Source organism: Pyrus communis, chromosome 1 (assembly GCF_963583255.1).
Source record: "Pyrus communis chromosome 1, drPyrComm1.1, whole genome shotgun sequence".
NCBI classification, from domain to species: Eukaryota; Viridiplantae; Streptophyta; class Magnoliopsida; order Rosales; family Rosaceae; genus Pyrus; species Pyrus communis.
Window position 1 is genome coordinate 18,896,944 of NC_084803.1, and position 22,517 is coordinate 18,919,460.

General features: G+C 38.6%; 1 protein-coding gene and 2 pseudogenes across 1 annotated transcript; all 3 read right to left on the minus strand.

Annotated features, from left to right (window-relative positions):
• Positions 1 to 2,855: 2,855 nt before the first annotated feature.
• LOC137718894 (patatin-like protein 1) lies at positions 2,856 to 5,080 on the minus strand (annotated as a pseudogene).
• A 4,599-nt stretch (positions 5,081 to 9,679) lies between these two features.
• On the minus strand, positions 9,680 to 19,865 carry LOC137719052 (methionine aminopeptidase 1D, chloroplastic/mitochondrial-like; annotated as a pseudogene).
• A 259-nt stretch (positions 19,866 to 20,124) lies between these two features.
• On the minus strand, positions 20,125 to 22,198 carry LOC137719213 (leucine-rich repeat extensin-like protein 4). Its single transcript, XM_068458411.1, has 2 exons — positions 22,056 to 22,198; positions 20,125 to 21,190 (listed from the first exon to the last, which is right to left on the minus strand). Exons 1-2 carry the CDS (start codon positions 22,196 to 22,198, stop codon positions 20,125 to 20,127), a joined length of 1,209 nt encoding a protein of 402 aa, XP_068314512.1.
• Positions 22,199 to 22,517: the final 319 nt, after the last annotated feature.

Genomic DNA, 22,517 nt, shown 5'->3' on the forward strand with positions numbered 1-22,517 from the left:
AACTCATAGGAAGGCCGCGATCTGTACAAAATAAGAAGCAACTGTAATTCAGACATAGCAACTTTGAGCAGCAAGTGTCGCGCAAGCTGAGACGATGAACCCAACTCGCATCGAAGTAATTCCACTTCTCGATCCATAGATTCTAAACCAACATGACTCATTCCATCATCCATTAGTTGTGACTCGAAGTATATGGGTACATCCCTGCAACAAACTCGCTAGACCTACACTATTTATCCAACCCATGATTCCAATTTAATCCTTCTCTTCAATTCATTTTGCACTATCACAACACTACATGCCTACATTATAATAAAATATCAGTAACCAACAAATATTGTTATGTCAAAAAAGGTTGCAAATTTGAAGGATATGCCCTTTATATCCGCTAGAAGATAAGATTTACAACAGTAGCAAAAACAAAAAGAATGAAGAGTAAATGGAAAGCTGGCAGTGAATGGAAAGACGAAAGTTGTTTTCTTCCTTCTTTTTTAATTCTTTGTGGTGGGAGGTAGCAAGACTAGTGAGAATACTTAAAGGAAAGAAAAGTTACAATGAAGATTCACATGGACAACATGCCCATTAATCATATGTGGGACCGCAAAAAGAGAAGACATGAAACAACCCATCTAGACAGTGGGAGTTATTTGCCAAGAAGTTCCGACATGTTCGCGGAGCTCCAAGAGACAACATAACCGATCAAGGTTTACATGACAAGAGCATCTCTGGTTAAGCCAGTAACTCTGACAATGAGATGATCCTAAGATTCATGGAAAAGTGTATCTAAGCGAATTCACCAAACCTGGACCTAGTTCACAAAGAGCTTCAAGCTAGAAAGTAAAGACATGTTTGGCTCCACATGGACCAATGCCACCTCGCAAGGTTCTACTCGTAAATCTCTCACCTGAAGTCTACGTGCAACTCAGTTCGAGTCTATCAACAATCCAACTGAGCAAGTGCTCGCACAATTGAACGAACATGAACAATATTTAGGATACACACATTCAAAGAGGGTTTGTTTAACTTTACCTTATAAGTTACCTCTTACATATGTATATAACCGTTATCTATGGACTCATTAATGAGATTAAATTGGTAATTTACCTATAGTGATCTTGCCCCATGATTAGATCATGGACTAATCCTTGTATTACCTTAAGCAATCCACTAATCTTTATTGCTTTTAGGCATATATCCAATATCAGCAACAAAAGCATTAAAACATTGAAGTCACGCATATCTGATCTCAAGACACTCTTGCTAACCTTTCTACAAAGTTATTATCAAAGTTTACCTTTCAGAAGCTTGTTCAAATTTTTGAAATGCGTAAAATTTTAGATTTGCATCACTGATAGTTCTCATAGGGAGTTTTGTCGAACTTAGGGGAAGTATATTGAAGCATGTTTGAATGGCCTTAATGTACTCTTTTTCCTACGATCATGAGCAATTTTTCCTATTGGGTTTTTGCTAACTTGATGAGGTTTTAACGAGGCATCTATTCTGAGTTGGTCGTACCCTTGTGTGTGTTAATGATCATCATGAAGATGTGAAACATCGACATACTGCATTAATTCACATTTTCTCCTTAGACTATGGGTTTGTTCTATTGGGTTTACCATAGCTAGGTCTTAGTGAGATTATTTTGATATGCACACCACAAAGAGACTCGTGATAAGCAATTATTGTATCTGCCGAAAATTGACGACAACAACCGTCATCTCTTAATCATAAAAGACTTGATGCGACGACTTCTTAAGTTATACACACTTAAGGAGGAGTTTTGTAAACCATGTGTTTAGTTAGGGATGTGATTGTGTAAACTTAAAGTACAATCCCAATAGAATTTGGTGATCACATCCTCTTAGACTTTGTATTACTTGTAAGGCAAGAAAGCTCATCACGAATAGTATAATAAAGGTACAAGGTCATGGGCAAAGACACAATTCTCATACACTTAAAAGCCTTCTCTCTCTGTTTGTCGACCCTCTCTCTTTCACACTTCTCTCAAAGTTAGTTTTACAACAATTAAGAGTAATTAAAAGTGTCATATCTATAAACTTACATAGATTAATCTATTAGTCCGGCTACAAGAGAGACGTTCATTCTTTATACAACAATGGTTATTAATATATTATTGATAATGTGTTGATATTATTGTTGCCAACAAAATATACCAACATGTTTTCAACATATTTCAATAAAAACGACACCCTAAACATTAAATTCTATTATTCTCAATATCTTCTACAAAAGAGAACTATTACTAACACTTTAAAATAGTCATTCGACCCTTTCATTCTTTATACAACAATGGTTATTAATATATTATTGATAATGTGTTGATATTATTGTTGCCAACAAAATATACCAACATGTTTTCAATATATTTCAATAAAAACGACACCCTAGACATAAAATTCTATTATTCTCAATATCTTCTACAAAAGAGAACTATTACTAACACTCTAAAATAGTCATTTGACTCTCATTTCTCTTTTATTTATCCACTAATGATCAACACATAATGACTTTTTCTTACTGAAAGTAATCGCTCGCTTTCAAATATCTTCCTCTGTATGACATGCATCCTCAAATAAAATGGAGATTTGTTTATCTTTATTAGCTAGTGAAAGAAGGGTAGTTGAACGTGAACTCACAACATTTTCAAATAAAATGGAGATTTGATGAGTAAGAACAAATGGAGGATAAAAGAATTAGGTTAATAAACTTACACCAGAAGTATAAAGTCACAATATATATGATTCTGCTTGGATTTGGGCTTTAAATATTGAGCAGTGGAGTTCTAATATAACAAGTTGTTTGACATAAACACAAATAATTAATATCTGTTTTAATCAATTGGAGGACCACCGTTGTAATCTTTCCTTGCGCAGTCTTCGCTCTTCTGATAGTAAGTTTGTAAATTTGCCATGCCAAGTAAGGAATGTTGCCTAGGAAAAATTAAGGTCTAATTGCTAAGGATTATAAGAAATTAAATAATACTAATATACCTAGTGAGGGCTTGCTCATTGGTGCCTTGATGTTGCGCTAGTTCAAAAATCCCTGTATCAAGATTCATCCTGGAAACAGGTTTATGCAAGAGTCTCTCACCAATCCTCACAAGCTCCTTTATGTTCTTCTTTGTTGCCTTGTCTATTGATGATGTGTGCCCACTTAATGTATCGTCCTACACAGGAACCCAATTTTTTTTTCTTCCAATTTTGGTCCAACTCATTAATTTGCATAAAGTACAATAGAGTTGGAAAATAAAAAAATGGGGTCCGTAGCTTTTGTTTCGTGATTTTATTTATATTACATTATTGATCACATGTCCTATTGAGACACCTACATCTTTCTTATTAAAGTTGATGAATTTATGTTTTGATTACAGATGTGAGTAAATAAGTGACATATAGTAAAGATATCTCTACCTAGGGTTTAAGCAAATATATATATATATATATGTATATATAAATGTGTATATATATATATATATATATATCTATCTGAATACGAAGGTAGTTCTGCTCAGATTTAATGGACCTGAAAATCATGGACATATGGAGATCTACCATGTCTCCACTAGCAAATGTAAAAGCATCAACCAAAGGGGAATGACCATCCTTGTAAAGCCAGCCCAAAATCTCCCACTTTGAGGCCACTTTAGCATCGTACTTCTTCTTTATCTGTGAAGTCTCATTGCCTAGTGAAAGCATGATGTATTTATGATAATCTAGACTTTGTGGTGTTGCAAGAGCATCTGGACACCCCGGGAACACTGTCCCTATTGGCTTCATTGCTAGCAATGCCTACACCACAATATTCCAAATGATTATAATACTTTTTGCATTTTGTAAGCTATATATATATATATAATATTGTATGCATGCAATCATGCATACGTACAACTTCGGCGTTAAACTATTTGTACCATATTTACTATCCTATTGTTGACCATGTATATATCTCGAGCATCACACATCTATGATGAGAGATTCTCACATGTATGATGAGAGACAACATAAGTTACTCCTATAAAATTTGTTTTAGAAGCCAAAGGTAGTATGCGGGCAACAAAGAGGGCAAGTTTAATATTAATTTATTTCTTATAGGATTGTTTGCTACCACCCCACCATCAACAAGGTGAAATTCTCTATCGTTTCCTCCTGAATCTTTAGTTTTGAAATAATGAGCTAGAAGATAAGTTGGAGCTGAGGAAATACCGATGTAAACATCTGATAGCAATGCATCCTCAGAAGATCATAATTTTATATTAAAAAATGAACATTTTTAATCATACATATATACTTAATTATCAAATGAACTATGTATCTCAAAGATTGAGAAGACATGGGGTTGTAGCAATTTGATGTTAAATGTTGGTACAACAATTCGTGTCACAGTTTCATGCAGTCTTCGATATCCAAGTATCTTTCTAAGTAACTTTCTGAGATACTTGCCATTATATTTTGGTCCCCTTAAGGCATTCATTCTCATGATAATTCCTCTATATTAAGTGCCCATCTATGTTAAATGGAAATATGTTCTCTTGCGAGACAGTAAATTAGCCAGAATAAAAACTGTCAAGTATGCATTAATATCAACTGTATATATAAATAACCTGGATTGAGGGAATATTTTGGGACAATGTTTGAGATAGAATGGAACAATATCTTTGGCCTTAAAAAGAGGTCGCTTGTTTTGATCAGGTGCTGTCATCATGGCTGTTATAAGGCCTCTTGTGCTAGTTCCTACAATCACGTCGAAGTAACCTACAATTCAGACTTCTTCTCCATCCAGCTCCTAAAATGAACAATAAAATTTTACTACTACTACCACTACTGCTCAGAGTTGTGCATAGAGAGCAACATAGAGACTGAGAGTCATGCATGGCATGAAGTATTTGTATACGTACTTGTAGTTTGGATTCAAGGAAAGTTAATACAGTTGTAGGTAGAATGCCTCTAATTCCTCCACAATCAATGCTTAGAACAGTGATCGTATCACCATAGCTTGATGGGTTTATTTCATAACGAAGAGAATGTTCCTGCCTCATCATTATTTGTTGAATTTTATACCCAACAATGGATTATGGAGGACGATATAAATAGGTTAAGTTTCAATCTTTCAACCCAAACCCCCATGCTTTATACTTTTAAAGAGGATTAGACGTTAGGTCAAGAGGTTTGGACTTGCCAAACAATCATAAATGTACATTTCCTCAAACGTTGAGTAATACATAACATGTCTTTAAAGTATATGCGTATATGGTCTACAATCTGCTTGGACAATTGTACACACAAAACAAGTGCATTGAATTGAACCTTATCTATGCACTTGAGGTTTTGTGTTCAAATGGCCTTCTTAGATATCGTTTGTATCAAGAAAAAAATAGTAAAAGTTAATGCAAAATACTTGGTTACTTACTCGGAGGAGGAAGGCATTTCTCCTTACACAGGCAAATCACATCTGGTTACATGTGCATATACTCTTTTTCTTTGTGCTTCTAATGAATTATTTTTGCATATATTTGTCTAAGTGTGATTTGCAGTTTTGCACAGTAAATCCTTAAAGAAAAAGAACCAAATCGTATTCTACGTACTCAAATTAAGCGTCACGATAAACATAGAGATTATGGTCAAAATCTAAAGTTTTATGGTCAAGGCTTAGAGGGATTTTTCAATGTGCTAGGAACACGGCCCGATACACTAAGTATCATAATACAAGTGGTTGGAATTTTTTTTATTCAAATATCCAACTACTTGCATTATGATACTTCAACACACTAAAAATTTTCTCCAAGGCTTAAGGGTGTGTTATAACTTTATATCCATAAACATAAATAATTATTAAAATCCAATTAAAGGTCTCATTCCCAAGACTACAAGAAAAACTTGTGTGTGATTTGGCTTGCCACTAGACTATGTTAAATAGCACTACAAATCCATTCAAATTCACCATGTGGCAAATCTTAAACAATCATTAATTTGAATCACATTATTGCTAGTTCATTATGAGGCTTAGCCCATTCCCCCACCTTCTTAGTGTAGATAATATCATTTTTCAAAAAAAAAAAAAAAATCTCATAATTATAATTCCTACAAATTATCATACACTACTATGAGATCAATCTAATAGTTCATTTTTTACTTCTTTTGCCACTCTTTTTCCTTCCCAAACACTCCCTACAATATGTTTTGCCAGACTCTTTCTTCTCTCTCTCACTTCCTTCTCTTGCTTTTCTTTTAAAATAAAAAATATACAAATTGTACATTAAAACCTTCTCCAGCTTTTATCATGGGATGCAATCAAGGTAAGTTTTTTTTTTTTTTTTCATTATCTATGCAAAAGTTGATTTGATCATGTGAATTTGACATGAATAACCCACATATATATAGCGCATATTAGGGTTAACATGTTAGTCTACTATTTGATTTTTTGTTAGTTAATACATTAGTCTAATATTAGGTTTAATATGTTAATATGAATAACCAACATATTTATGCAATAGTTTTTTTTTTTTCGTTCTTTATTATTAGTCTTTAATTAATATGTTAGTCTATTTTTTACTCAACAATTAATATGTTAGTCTATTTTTTACTCATAGATAGGTTGCTGCCGAATTTGCTTCTTTTATCTCAAAACAATCCAAGTTTGGTATTCTTTCATCAAGCATCTTGATAAATATCATGTACAACCTCCCCAACAACACCTATGCATCACCCTTAAAAAATAGGACACTCTGAATATCCTTAGCTCAATGGGATAATGGTCACTGCTTCAACATCATCGTGTCAAATTCAATGCTTTAGAAAATTAGAATTCGTGTAAAAGAGTTTTCCAATTGATATCTGTATGTGGTCTAATATTCTAGCTGATAAGGTGTTGAGTTTCTACTCATGCACCCTGGTTCAAGCTTCCCCTTCCTAAATTATTGTAATAGTTTCGAACTCTTCTCCTCCGTTACTAATAATAATTTTTTTTTAAATTTCCAACTGATATCAATTCAACTACATTGATGTGAACAAATAACAACAACAAAGTCTTTATCCCACTGATGCGAACAAACAATCTAAAATAACAAATGAGCACACAGGAAGTACCACCAATTATTTCATGAAAACATAAAACAATTTTCGAAAAATAAAAATTGAAATCGTGTGTGAGTACGTGGAGATGCTGATCAGAACTTCTTTTGTGTTTTTGAGAAGAAAAATGAGAAAGAGGAGAAGAAGAAAAAAAATGAACAACCATTAGATTGATCTCATGGTGTATATTAATTAGTAGTAAAAGTAATTATGAGAATTTTAAATATAAAAAATAATAGGGTTAATCTCAGTTTATTACCCTGAAGTTTCTTGGTTTTCAACATTTAATACATAAAGTTTTTTTTCATCCCAGAGTGGTACATAAAGTCATAATTTTGGAACACTTTCATACATCCGTTAAGTTTATTGTTAAATCAGTCATTAACTGGTGACATGGCATTGACGTGGACGATGATTGGGCACCACGTGTCAAAATAGGCCCATGTGAGAATTTTAAAAAAAAAAAAAAAAAAAAAAAAAAAACCATCATCTCTTACCTCTTTCCCCCACCTTCCACCCCAATCCCAGCCAACCTTTTTTCATTCTCTCCTACCTTACCCCCTCCCCTCGTGAGAATCATAGCCACACATCCCTTAATCAACAAACCAAACCTCTAATTTCTCTGATACAAAACCTAGCCATGCCACTGACAGAGCTCCAATTGAAGCTCAAACCTTCAAACTTTGGTTTTAAGAAGACAAAACCCAGAAATTTCGAAGCCAGCCCTAGATTTGCTAAGATCATCTTTGCTCCGGCGGTTCAGGAACTCAATGTTGTCCAACAGCCTAGCAACAACCGCCATGGAAATGCAGCGGTGTAATTTCGGGCACCGTGCAGACCGCCGACCACTGATCTCATCACGATCTTGTTCATCTTCGTCGGTCCAGAGGGTTCTAGATCCTGCACGTTTTACAAAATGAGGGTTGGGTGAGCGCAGATGAGAGAATGGAGGGAGGGTTAGGGGGGATAAGGGCCGGTGAAGACGATGGGTTTTGGGAGAGGGAATTGAGGGTGGGTGTGCGGAAAAGGTGTGAAGAGGAGAGATGGGAGGGAGGGGGTCGGGGGTTAAGGTAGGGGACATCCCAAAAACTTTTTTTTTTTAATTTTTTTAATACTTATGTGGGCCTCTATGACAGGTGGTGTCTAATCAATGTCCACCTGAGCGTCATGTCACCAGTTAACGGTTGATTTAACAGCAAACTTAACAGATGTATGAAATTGTCCCAAAATTATGACTTTATGTACCGCTCTGGGGTGAAAAAAAATTTCATGTATTAAATGTTGAAAACCAAGAAATTTCAGAGTAGTAAATTGAGAATAACCCAAAATAATAAATGATATTGAAGATTTTCTACGTGGCATGTTTTGAATGAATTATAGTGCCCTTCAATAAAATCCAACGACAAACCAAGCACCACACAAGTTTTCTCCAAAACTACAAATAAATTATCCATATTATACTAATTGCCCAAATTGGCAAATCAAAGCCCAACTAATTTTCCATTTCAGTAGATCCAATTACTTACACGTTAAGAACAGTATAACAGTACGAGAGAGAGAAGAGATTGATGTTAATATGAGCCAACCTAGGCCATGCCTTTGAAACAAAAATAGTCTCCTCTCTACTTCATTGACTTCTTTTCACACTCTAAAATTCTCTTGTGATCGTATGATAGTATGTATGGTCCTGTTTGGTGGCCGGCTTGAAGTCTGATGTAATCTGGCCACCAAATGAGACCTATGGGAGTAAAGTGAAAATGAAATTAAAGTAATTGATGCCAAGTTACCCCTACAGTACAAGCATCATGGTATAAAGTGTATGCCAATTGTCTAGCCAATACCCTTGTAATTAAGATGTTGTAGATCATTTGTTCAACATTGTGATTGCGTTGGGTATACAATCTTTACGAGAAATAGAAAATTACTTGGGCCACACGTTATGCCAGGAAGAACTTCCAAACTTTCAAGATGATCCTCACAATGTATGTTTGGAAAACTTACTATTCAATGTGAATTCCAGCGGGTCTTTTTGGATGGAATGTTTGTTGCTGCAGTTGAACCAACTTCTGTCCACCATCACACGCAGAAGAGAAAACTCGAACAGACATTAAAGCGTACGTTTGGACATGCCCCCGAAGTTGCAGATACATCTTAATCTGTTGGAAAAGAAATACCATCTCACCACCAAAATTGGTGAAGGCTTTGTAGGCATAAATTGGTGAAGTAGGCATAAATTGGTGAAGTATCGCTTTCACGAGTCACGACATTGAAAAATTATCCCTAACAGACAGAAGTTTAATACGCTGAGTAAAACAATTTCGATAAATTATCATGTTACTATATGAAAGAAACAATCAAATGCATAAACAGCATGTAAAGATCCTTCTAGTATAATATACTACAGCTGTGAGAAATAATGTTAATATATTTGGTATGTGTAGTAATAGGAATCACCTAACATGGTGGTAAAAGCGAAATATATTTGCACTTCCAAAATAGAAAAAATTTACTTGGAAGATGCAGATCCAATCGAGTATAATTCCCAGAACTGGGAATCTATAGGTTCTCTCGGATGAGGTCGAGCACCACCGCTAAAACCTAGTTAGTATCTCAGCCCCATTCTCGGTTATTATAATTGTATGTTCGAACTGCACTGACAAGCTTCCATCTTCTGTGACCACCGTCCAGTTATCGTCCCACATTACAGCATTACAGCTGCCCATTGTCAGCATCGGTTCTGTGCACCAAGTGCATGATAAATAAGCAAGAACTTTTTACAAATCCAGGGGGTCCTTCCATGACCTGGTAGATAAGTATACATTGTAGATAATTCTATGACAGTAGAGCTAATTAGTTGTAGGTCTAAGGGCACAGTAATTTCAATTGTCACTATAATTAGTCTAAATAATATTGCTAGACCGTAAGTTCCCAATAAATAATTTGCATGACTTGCTTAAAGAGCAGCAGAAAGTTCAGAATGATTACTGAAGTGTAGAATAACTGGATCAGCATGAAAGATGCGTCCAACCCCATGATCAACAAACTGTCGAACAACACCATAGCGATTTTTATCTGCATGGTCCCTAATTGAGGGAGAAAACCGGTGATTATTAGAAAAAAGCTAATTAGCAATCCATATGTGACTTATGTATGCAAGCAAGTGACAAGTTAGAGCCTCCAAACAAGAGACATTTAAAATTTACTGCACCAATGCTACTGCTGAGCCCTAAATATAAGAAACAGAGAACTGCAGCATAAGGGGAAGGAGGTGGGGAAAAAAATGCCTTACTGGATTGTGTTGCCAATTTTCTTATACTCTAATCCCGGTGCACATACTGAGATGGCCTTGTCGAGACATTCTTTAGTTACCTAAAGCAATACTTTAAAAATAAATCTTGTAAGCGTAGCTATAATAGAAGAACATCTCAAGAAGTTTAAAAAGTTATTCTTCACTGTCATACAACTGACAATTTGCCTGAAAAGGTTCTTATACAAGATGTCTCACTACAGATTTATAGCTTTAGCAATGGGAGATAGAATTACCAAGATTCGTAAACTTTCACGCCAACAATAAGTAACAATGTATAAGTTGAAATCATACGTACAAGAAGAAACAAAGGAAATCCAAAAGCGCGAAAACAGGGGTAGCTGAAACATCTTTTTTTAAGTTTGTCATCTAGTCAGTGTAAGGTTGTGAATGACAATGAATGATGTATTGGATTACTTATGTTGTAGGCCACTTGTTTAGTGAGTTGTTAACAACTTAAGTAATCTGATAGTCCTAATAAAATAAAGATTATGGAGTCTTATCCCTTGCAATTGACCTAAAGAAATCTGATGGATTTCGCTACAAAGATATAGTATCATGGTGGGACTTAAACAAGTGATAGGGTTTGATTTTCACAACCAATAATAGGCCGGCTGTGATTAAACCCTAATGATATAAATACTATGGTTAAGTCCCTGCTTCCATACGCTTAATCTCTCAAAATATGCTAAACCCTATTCACAACAGAGAGATATTTTGTAGTACTGGAAGTAGAAGACGACCTAGAACTTTGCAATGTCTTCTGTATTCTACAGATAAGTTTAATATAATTAGTTAATCTCTATTTTATACTGATTTGATTTATTCGTGATCCTAATGTCTTATTGTTGTGATTTCAGAATATGTTTTACAGTGAATAACATTTCTAAATGAGCAACAGATTTTAAGAGATGGCATTCAAGAAGATATTGGCAACACAAGGTAAGCAAAGTTTCACACATGGGCTACTAATTTGTAAGGAGAATTACATTTTGCAAATAAAAAGTGAAATATTTTTATCACATTTATTGCTCACGGTGACAAATATGTAGAAAAAACAATAGAAGTCCCCAAATTTAAAAGAAAGGTATTGCCACCAGAACTTTCTGGCCCCATTATCACCATCTCCTCAAAAGAAAGTTGTTGATGTATCACCATGATACCCCTGTAAAATACAAACCCATCAATGGATATAGATACTAAAGCTTGAACTTGGAAAGTCGTTGAAGATGCATGAGATCGAACAATTGGGCATGGTCAAACACGTAAAAACATGTACTTATCCAGATCAAAGAATGACAATCATGCAAACAATTCCAGCAAGAAAATATCATAAGTTTGGAACCCAGCCTATAAAGGAGCAAGAGGCTGGTCGCGCAAGGTACACAGATAATCCACAATTTTTGCAATCGGAAACAAAAAACTGTAATATGAACCCATTACAACCCTAGAGCATTAAAAGGTTAACAAACCAAACAAAACAATATTCCTCTAAGACATAACTAATGCATGATTTGATTATTTAATTTGCTTTGGTAATTCTCATAACAAATCTGTTTTGAATATTGTATACAAATGAAAAAAGGTGATGAACCTTGTAATAGGCGTATAGCTAACAAACTGAAGCCAATCATTATTGAAATGCAAGAAAAAGTCACAGCCACCGAGAGACAGTGCCACCAATTATGCAATATTGATCTTCGCTCATGTTTGGCTTTCTTTTTCTAGTTTTTCTAGTTCACATAAAACACGCATACTATCAGAAACGTAGGTTCGTAGCAAGTAATATAAGTGTTAAATTTCAGGTAGACGGGTTATGGGTCCACTCCAACAACACCGATATTGTCCCCACTTGACCACCTGCTCAATCCGTAAGGTATGGAGTTTTAATACAAAATGCCTCGGTGATAGTTAGAGTGGGCTATTTAAAGGGCTTGTTCTCAAGCTTTCTGGCCGATGTGGAACAGATGAATTCTAACACTCTCCCGCACGCAAGACCCCATTTTATGGGTCACACGTGAAGTTCCACACATCGGCAACCACATGGAGCCAAGCCGGGGCTCACCCATTCGCACAGGGCCAATGGAGACCGACCCATTCACGTGGCATTTCTTAGCCTACGTGGAGCCAAGTCGGGGCTCACCCATTCGTGCGGGGTCAAAGGGGACCCACTTGTTCACGTGGCAGTATGGGCTCGTCCCCTGGCTCTGATACCATGTTAAATTTCAGGTAGACGGGCCATGGGCCCACTCCAACAACACGGATATTGTCCCCACTTGGCCACCTGCTCAATCCGTCGGATATGGAGTTTTAATATGAAAGGTCTCGCTGTTAGAGTGGGTTTATTATACAAAAAAAAGCTGAGTGTGCCAACCATTTAATGTAGATTACAATGTCAAAAATCAAGTCTAGGAATGTATATCTCATGTGATTTCATTCAAATTGCTTTGGATTAATCATACTCACATTTAAATAGACGGTAACATCAGTGTCAACTATATCACAATCCTGCCAAAAAACAAAAAAAAAGTGAAAGTCATCGGAAATTATTGATCACTTAGAAGGATATGATTTTGTAGCAATATCTTAAATGCATCATGTAAGTAGCCTGAGCTTAACAACTGTAAAAGTTAATAACAACGACTAAAAGAAAAACGAAAAGACCTGCTCAGAAACTATTATAGAGATTGAACACTCCCAACTTTTTCCAAATTTAAATCTGTAATCTCAAATCGAAGAAACCTTGGGTTGGGTTGAGCTGGGAATTCTGGGAAATAAGCAGGCTGAATCTGCACTACTGTAAAGCCACCAAATCACAACCTTGGGCTTTCAAGAATTCTCGGATCCCATTTTTTGTTTTGCAAAATGATAAATGTAGCTAAATCACTTAATACTCGTTAGTTTCAAAAACAAAAAACTTGATCCACGAAGGATACCAAACAGAGGACCAAAAGGAAAACAGAGGGCCATAAATTTATTTTGCAGAGCAAGTGCAAGAATAGATGACTAACTAGCCAGAAGCAGAAGTCACCTCGACCAAAGTTCCAGCAGATTCAAGAACCTGTGCTGCGAGCCTTCCAGAGGCTCTCATGCACTCCATCCCCTTCTCATCATGCACTTCAGGTGGTGGTTTTTTAGATTTTACGTAAGGAGGCCTTGATATATGATCTGCAACACAGCGCTTGGGTGAAATTTTTCCAGGTCTTAGACGTTTGCACTTGTTTAGCACTGTATCTACATTTCTAATTTCAATACAATAGTTGTCAGTTAAGAGTTAAAGAGTTCACAAAAAATTGTCTGCATATGTATGTTCTCCTAGAATAAACTGTGCAATTGAAAATCATGCAGGGGTTCATAATTCCAATCCAGAAACATCATTCATCAAATAAAAACTCAGAAAAAGTGCCATGAGGAGGTCAGAAGATAGATCAATAAACTTGAGGAAATAACCATCACTGCACTACGGTAATCCTATGCAGAATACAACAGTTCGTATAGCAATAAAAAAACCAGCCCCAAACATCCAATAACCCAAGCTCACTGAAAACCACAAAACCTCGATTTCGCAAGCTAAACGTTCATTTTTCAAACAAATACAATCACTATCGGACTCAAACAAACCCAAAAGAGCAGACTCGATTGAAACTGAAGCTGAGTCGGAAATGTTTGAACTTTTAGCTTAAAAATTCAAAAGCAAGAAAAAGAAGAAAAGGAAAGGAGTATGTGTTGCGTTAGTTGATTTAGAATAATAATGTAAATATTGTGTAAATATTAGAGAATAAGAAAGGATATTTCTTATGTCCTTTTTTAGTTTACCTTGAAGAACAAGGATTGTATGTATTATATTCCCAATTATGCGACGCATGAAAATTAAACCGTAAAATTCCATTTGGCATCAAGATCTTGGTTTCGATCGGAATTCTAAACAGTAAACCGTGTCAAGAGTTGTGTTATGCAATTGTACCGTGTATTGACGTGCAGTGTGTGCTTGTCTACTGCTTGTCTGTAACCTTACAAAGACTTGGGGCTGCTACGGTATTGATGGTGTGTTCTCAAATCATAGTTATTGTCGGTTTGAACTGCTGCAGTACAGATTGCAGGAAGCTGTTGGTTTTTTATTTGTTATGGTGGCTATACTGATGTGTGTCAGCACATTGGAACGTGTCTAGCGGCTATACCGTGTGAATTTCAGTGCAGCGTGGGTGATTAGGTGTGCTGCTGCCTGGAATGCAGCGTAATATTATTTTTGCTTTTGCCGTGTGGTTTGCAACTGTGCAAAAGATTTGGTAATTGTGGTGCGGCACAAACAAAAAAAGCTCATCATGAAAATTCTCCTAATACAAAATTCATGCATGAGTCAAAAGTGTTGGCAGTATACCATTCCAATCGCAGTCTTGTGTAGAATTGCTGTGCTTAAGCAATTGCAATATCGTGTAGGAGTATTTTACTGCAAGTTTTGTTCGTGGAGCGTGCTTCAATTACCGTATATTGTTGTGACTGCTGTGTATTAATGTCTCGTGAGTTATTATAATGGTGAATATAGGTTGGATTTTGGATTTCGGTGCAACAGATCATATGATGTATAATAAAACCTTATTTCAATCTATGACACGTCCTCATAGAAAGTATGTGGCAACTGCCAATGGTTCTACTGCTGCTGTTGTTGGAGCGGGAATAGTGTCTCTTACACCATCTCTTCCCTTATATAATTGTTTATTGGTTCCGTCATTGTCCCATCACTTATTGTCTGTACCTAAAGTCACTAAACAATTGAATTGTGTTGTATTAATGTATCTGTAAACACGAAAAATTCCTGAAACAAGAGACAAGAATACGTGTACAAAATATATTTTTTGTTTGTATTGATTTTGGGGTTACAATCTCTTTGTAATTTGATCCTCTGATTCTATCTTCGTAGGGTGAAGGTTTGTGGATGAGCTGTTGATCCAAAGGGCCGTCGGGGCTTGATCTAGGGATGAACAGTTGATGAACGGATCTTCGAGGGCTTTTGGGCTTGATCTTGAAGACTGGATGTATGGATTTCTTCAAGGGCTTTTGGGCTTGATCTTGAAGGTTGATGGATGAGCGGATCTTCAAGGGCTTTTGGGCTTAATCTTGAAGAACGATTGGATGTGTGGATTTGTTGAGGTTGTTGATCCAAAGGGCCGTTGGGGCTTGATCTTAGGATGAACGGATGATGAACACTTTCTTCAAGGGGCCGTCGGGGCTTGATCTTGAGTCGGTGGAAGTTCTTCAAGGGCCGTTGGGGCTTGACCTTTGAAGGAGGATTTGACGAAGAACGAAGAGTGTTTTCTTGATCCTTCGGGATTTGCTTGAGAGCTTTAGAGTTTCGAGGCTTCAAGGTTTTGGTGTGATGTAAATTCCCTTCTTTCTTTCTCTTCTTCCTTTCTTTTTTCCTCCTGAAATGAATGCCTTGGCCTCCTATTTATAGAATTCCAAAACTTGATTTTTTGGATTTAAATAATCAGATGAAATAAATCATTTCTGCCAGATATTGACACGTGTCCTATTTGATGACCTTTCCAATTTATTTCGATTTTTCGTTGAGTCACACGCTACATGTAAAATTTATGTGACACGTAAGCGTTGAAATTTTAATTATTGGTTAACATTCATTTCACCGAAACTTCGATGTCTACAAATGCCCCCACTTCAAGGCGCGTCGTTGACATGTGCTTGTCACGTGTAGAAGATGCGTTTTGAAGTCCCTTAATGTAGATGTCAACCCAAGGGCCGTCGGGGCTTGATCTTGAATTGAGCTGGAAATTTCTTCAAGGGCCATCGAGGCTTGATCTTGAGTTCGACTGGAAGATTTTCTGGTTTCCTCCAATCGTTGATTTTCCACAAGCTTAATCTTGAACTGGGCTGGAAGATTATTTTGGTCTCCTCCGAAGGTCTGAACTTACTCCTTTTATCTGGAGTTGAATTTGATTCAAGGGTGGTGAACACTTGATTTTGAATCGGACTTGTGATTTCTTCAAGGGCCATTGAGGCTTGATCTTGAACTGGGCTGGAGGATTCTTCTGGTCTCCTCCGCTCGTTGATTTTCCTTTGTGCTACTCTTGAACTGGGCAGCAGGATTCTTTTGGTCTCCCCCCGAAGGTCTACGAGCGGTTTCAGGATATGGCAGGCAAGTACGAGGTGGAGGTGCTGACCTGTTTCTTTGTTCAATCTTTCCAATTTGTATTGAATACGAATCAGAAAGATTGAAGTTTCCTTGTCCCTTCTCTGACAGTGTATCAACCGTTGAAGATGACTACTCGAGAGCAATACTAGGTAAGCAATCAGGAATAGATTCCAGGTAGTCGGTTCCAGTTCGGAAGACTGACTCCAAGTGCCGGCTGATTGCTTCTTTCACTTTGCCATGCGAGTAAGAACAAGGACAAAGAAAAAGACAGGGAAAAAGCATGATATGAGATACCTTTGCTTTCGAAGAAGCAGCGAATGAATCAGCACATATATTTGTTGTGCTTGTCTCCACATGCTTCGATGTATCATTTTTGCTTGCCTTACTTGCTCCCCTTTGCAGAAGTGGTATTTCCTTATGCAGGTTTAGCATCTTCTCTTGTAGTATTTGTCCTCCGATGCAGGAGTTGAATGCAACCTTTGCATTTAAATGGTGCTTCACTCCTTGGTGGCAACTGGTTTGAGTGGAGGTTCCGACATATTGCTTCCTCTGTCCTTGTCTTGGCAGGTGAGAACAAGGGCAAAGGAAAAGATAGGGAAAAAGCATGATATGAGATACCTATGCTTTCGCCCTTGATGATATGAGATACCTTTGCTTTTGAAGAAGCGGTGAATGAATCAGCACATGCTTCAATCTATCGTTTCCTCCTGGGTCATCTGTACCCCAGGCATCTGGTATCTTCAAAGGTTGAATAGGTTTTCTCAAGGGAAGAAGAAGAATTGAGTATTTCGAGAGGCTTTGCTGGGAGTGCGCCCTCAGAGGTGAGGAAGAGTTGGGCATTTTCTTCAGGTCTGCCTTGCCATAAGAGACGAAGGTCGACACATATAGGGATTTCTTAATAGCAAGTGGTGGTACCGTTCTTTTACCCTTGTCGACAAACGTCTCTTCGATATCTGAACGGCGCCTCTTCGATTTCTGAACGACGCCTCTTCGATTTCTGAACGAGCGCCACTTTTGACAAAGTTGCACGCGTTTTCTGAAAAGCAGAGAAAGCGTCGCCGAACTTTGCGCTTGTCGGCTAAAGACGTGTAGTTGCGATGATGGCCTCCACGTGTTCTCGACTTTGTCAGATATCTTTTGACAAAGTTGAACGCGTTTTCTGAAAAGCCGCGAACGCGTCGCCGAACTTCACGCAGGAAAATCCGGATTTTTGAATCGGTGGTCGTGTCGCTTGGCTTTTTACAGAGGTATCGATCACTCCAACCTACACACTCTGAAAATTGCCCATTCTTGAAAATCGTCTCCGGCCTTTTGAGAATTATCTCCATCCACCCCTTCTCTTTGAACACTTTTGAAAAATGGCAAACCCATCGAACCTTAGCTTAGACTTGAGTCTCAGCAGTGATACGGGCGTGCCGCGTCAAGGTAACGTATGGCGCCCTTCTTTCTTATCTTCTAACGGTCCTCTTACAGGTGAAGACTCCGTGATGCAGGACGCCACAACAGCTACAATAGTAGCTAGGAACCTCCTCACTCCAAAAGATAGTAGGCTGCTGTCAGGACGGTCCGATGAGTTGGCCGTTCAAGAGTCCCTCGCTCTCAGCGTTCAGTGTGCAGGCTCTGTGTCCAACATGGGCCAACGCCTACTTGCTCGCTCCCGTCAGGTTGAATCGTTGATGGCAGAGGTGGAAAGTCTCAAGCAAGAGATCAAGCAGCTGAAGTATGAGAATAGAAGTTTGCACGTGCTTGCAAACAACTATTCAACGGGCATGAAGAGGAAGCTTGATGAGCTGCAAGAGTCTGAAGGTCGGATTCAAAGTGACCGTCAAAGGTTTTCGTCTTTCCTCCAGAGGCACCTTTTTCCTGGGTCTTCCAGCGTTTGGCCAAGTATTGAGGCCTGGAATGCTCTAGCTTCAATGCCTCCCGCTCCGATGCCTTCTGCTCCGATGCCTTCTGCTCCGATGCCTTCTGCTTCTAGAGTTTTGCCAAGTAATGGGGCTTCACGTGAACATCCTTTGTGAAAGCTCCATCTTTTTTTTTTTTTTTTTTTTTTTTTTTTGTACACACTTGTAATTTCTTGGAGATTAATGGACATGCTTTATTTTATTCAGTGTATTGTGCTAAATACAAATAAAACATATACATCACCATCCATCATCATTCATTTTTATTTTATTTTATTATTATTATTATTTTATTTTATTCTATTTTATTTTTCTTTTACTTTTCTTTGCTTTCGGTGGCACTAATCCACCATTCATTTATATATATATATATATATATTTCAGATGGTGCCAGAAGCACAATTATTGTTTTTTTTTTTTTCTTTCTTTTTATTATATATATATATATATATATATTTTTTTTTTTTTCTTTTTGCACATGGTTCCAGAAGCACCATCATTGTTTTTATTTTATATATATATATATATATATATATATGTTTTTTTTTTTTTTTTTTTTTTGGGATGGTGCTGTCCATCCAGATTCCATCATTTTTTTTTTCTTTATATGGTGATCTGCAAGGCTGAGTTTGTGGGTGAAAACCCAGGCCGAGTCTGAGAGAAGACGGAGGAGATCTTTGGGTGTGAGTTGACAAACTTTGATTTTGTCAATCACATTCAAAGGCAGCAGCAGAGGCAAGAAGATGTGAGTTGACAAACTTTGTTTTTGTTAATCACATTCACAGGCAGCAGCAGAGGCGAGCAGATGTGAGTTGACAAACTTTGTTTTTGTTAATCACATTCACAGGCAGCAGCAGAGGCAAGCAGATGTGAGTCGACAAACTTTGTTTTTGTTAATCACATTCACAGGCAGCAGCAGAGGCAAGCAGATGTGAGTTGACAAACTTTGTTTTTGTTAATCACATTCACAGGCAGCAGCCATGGCGGAAGTGCAGAAGCAGCCAGAGCTTGAAGCAGAGTGTAAGGCGTCGAGCTTCATGATCGGCTAGTCGTTTGACAGCGGTCACTGAAGTTCTTCGCCGATTTTGACCACGGTGGCCAGAGTGAGAAGCTTGAGGTAGTTAGTGGATGTTGTTGCTGCGACTATGGAGTTTGGAGAGCTAAAGATGGAGCACAGCCGTGAGGAGACAGAGGAAAAAGCTCCACCATCACCATTGCGATTCAACCCAATGCTGCCACCATAATCAATGCCATCAAAACAGAACGATTTCCCCTACCATATGGACTCTGCTCCCTGCCGCAGTGAGCAATCAACCCGCTCATGGCTTGAGAGCAAGAGCCAACCCAATCTTGGCGCTCTTCTCAATGGCCTTGGTGTCTACCTCTCCTGAAACAGTGAGGAATGAACTAGTCCGCATAGCAAGAAAAGGAGGTGATGCTGTCAGTGCTTAAGGCCAAAATCCGAAGCTGCTGGAGATTTTTGCTCGTAGTTTGAATCATATCGTAATCAAGTGACAACACTAAGAGCACGCTCTATTTCCTCCAACGAACGACCTTTCGTTTCAACCACATTACCAGCTATGTACAATACAGCCAGAAGGCAGACGCCAGCGAATCCAAAATACACTGTGCCGATCCCGAACTTAGTTACAAGGCTCAAGAAGTAGAGGCCTATGACTAAGTTTGAAATCCAGTGCATGCCCAATGACAAAGAAACTGCTTTTGCTCTGATTCTTGAAGCAAAAATCTCTGGTAGAAGAAGAGCAGGCACAGGGCCAGCGCCAAATGAAAAGGACAATACATAGAGAACAGTTCCAGCGACAGAAAGTTGTGGGCCACATTGAGCTGCTCCAAGCTCACCATCCTTCCAATCGTCTCCGGTAGCAACCCCAGAAACTGGTTGAAGCTGACGTCAAACACCGTCAAGTTCTTCAGCATCCCAATCTCTGACGGCAAGCAAGACCGGAATCCATTGTTCATCAGGATAATCTCGTTGAGGTTTGACATGTTCCCCAAACTAGCCGGAACGCAGCCGTGGAACTTGTTGTTGGCGAGGACGATGACGGAGACCGGCGAGTTCCCGAAGTTATCAGGCAGATTGAACCGGAACCGGTTGTGGTTGATGAAAGTGGCGTCCAAGTCCTTGTCGAACAGCTCCTTCGGCACCGTCCCTTCGAACTCGTTGAACCTCAGATCCAAGAATTTCAGCTTCGGCAGCCGGAGAACCACCCGAGGGAACTTTCTGGCGAACCGATTATTGCTCAAATCGAGCTCGAACAGCAGCTTCAGGCGGTTGAACTTGTGAGGTACAGTTCCACAGAACCTGTTGGAGTTGATGTGGAGCAATACGAGATCCGTGAGCAGCCCGAGCTCCTCCGGCAAGTACCCGGCAATGTCGCCGTGGTTGAGGTCGATCCCCGCCACAGTCCGGATCGTTCTATTGTCGAGCGCCTTGGTGCAGAAAACAGCGGTGTACTTGCAGACATTAGATCCGACCCAATTGCCCGTGATGTTGAACGGGTCGGAGAGAATGGCCTGCTTCAACGCCTGCAGAGCTATGTAAGCGTTCCGGAGCCGGTCGTTCTTGAAGACCAGCGAGGGGTCGACCGTCACATGCTCGCCGCGGTCACCGAACTCGTCGCGGTAGTAGAGGAGCTGGCGGTGCTTGATGTAGAGGGCTTCCTCGTCGGAGAGAGGTCCATGGCTGATAATGCGGCTGCTGTTGGATGAGTTGACTTTGAAGCTGGATTCGGAGCTAGTGAAGGAGAGAAGAAGATGGTGACTTGGGCCGATTCGGCCGCTGGGCTTGGACTTTAAGGACTTGATTTTTTTTTATTTATTTTTTTTTTTGCTGATTTTGGGAGAACACATATACATGCATTCCCCTTTTTTTTTTTTTTTTTTTTTTTGAATAGAGAATATATTTTTTTTTCTAATACATAGTAACATATGTATTTTTTTTTCTTTTGTAATAAAATTGACTTTCTTTAATGAAACATTTATTTATTTATTTTGTTGTGACTGTACTTGAAGTTTTGAAGTTTCAAGTTGCCTACGTACTCTTCCAAAGAAGAGATCAAGTCATGACGTAGTTCAAATGAGTGATGGTTTTTATGATGATTTTGCCGTACACAGTTTATGCTCTTGCGGGCCAGGAGCGTTTGTTGTCACCTTTTAGGCTCGTGCGGACGAGGAGCTTATGGTGTCGTTTGCAGTTTTAACTCGTGCAGACAATGAGCTTTTGGTGCCGTTTGCAGTTTCAGCTCATGCAGACAAGGAGCTTTTGGTGTCACCTTTTAGGCTCGTGCGAACGAGGAGCTTTTGATCGTTGTTGTCAAGCGATCTTAGAGAGGCATTCCTTGCAATCTTCATAGCAAGGAGTCTTGACTGAGTGATTGAAGAAGTCTTTTGGGAAGAAATCGCGCATCGTGATGGCAACGGACGATCTTTGTGTCATAATTTCATCATCCTCAACATTTTCATGTAGCTTTGAAGGTTGACGGTAGCTGCTTTGCCCCCTTTCCGATTGGTGAACTTGTGGAGGAGACCTATGTTTCTTGTGCATTTTCTTTGGAGTGACATAAGTCCATCCTTTAACTTCACTTGACTTGACTGGCATGGTTTTGGAGCATGCCCCCAGCGGTTGAGGTGAAGATTTTGAGTTCAAAGAGCCAGAAGTGGCGGTGATGTAGTTTGACTTCACCACATCATTAAGATCTAGCTCGATGATTCCTTTCTGAGCCAACTTCATGATGAGATCTTTTAGCACAAAGCACTTTTCCGTCGGATGACCAATGAAGCGGTGGAATTTACAGTACCTTGGACTGTCAGTACGGTTCATCTCTTCCGGCCGTCTACACTCAGGTAGGTTGATCACTTTTTTTTCCAGCAAGTCATCTAACATGGCAACCACGTCAGAGTCGGGGAATGGATAAGTCTTCTCCTCAAGCTCCTTCAAAGTGCGTCTACGTACCTCTTGATCACGAAAAGCTTCGGTTTGAATCGCCTTGCCTCGTGTATGGGTTTTGACTGGAGTTGTGTTGAGCGTCATTACTTCCTTGGTGGGTTTC

Excerpts from the sequence above, each read along its gene's own strand:
- LOC137719213 (XM_068458411.1), bottom strand. The coding sequence starts at position 22,198 with ATGAAGTTGGCTCAGAAAGGAATCATCGAGCTAGATCTTAATGATGTG. Across the intron at positions 21,191-22,055 it reads TCCAAAACCATGCCAGTCAA|CTTCAAAGTCAACTCATCCA; the intron begins GTCAAGTGAAGT and ends CTCCGAATCCAG.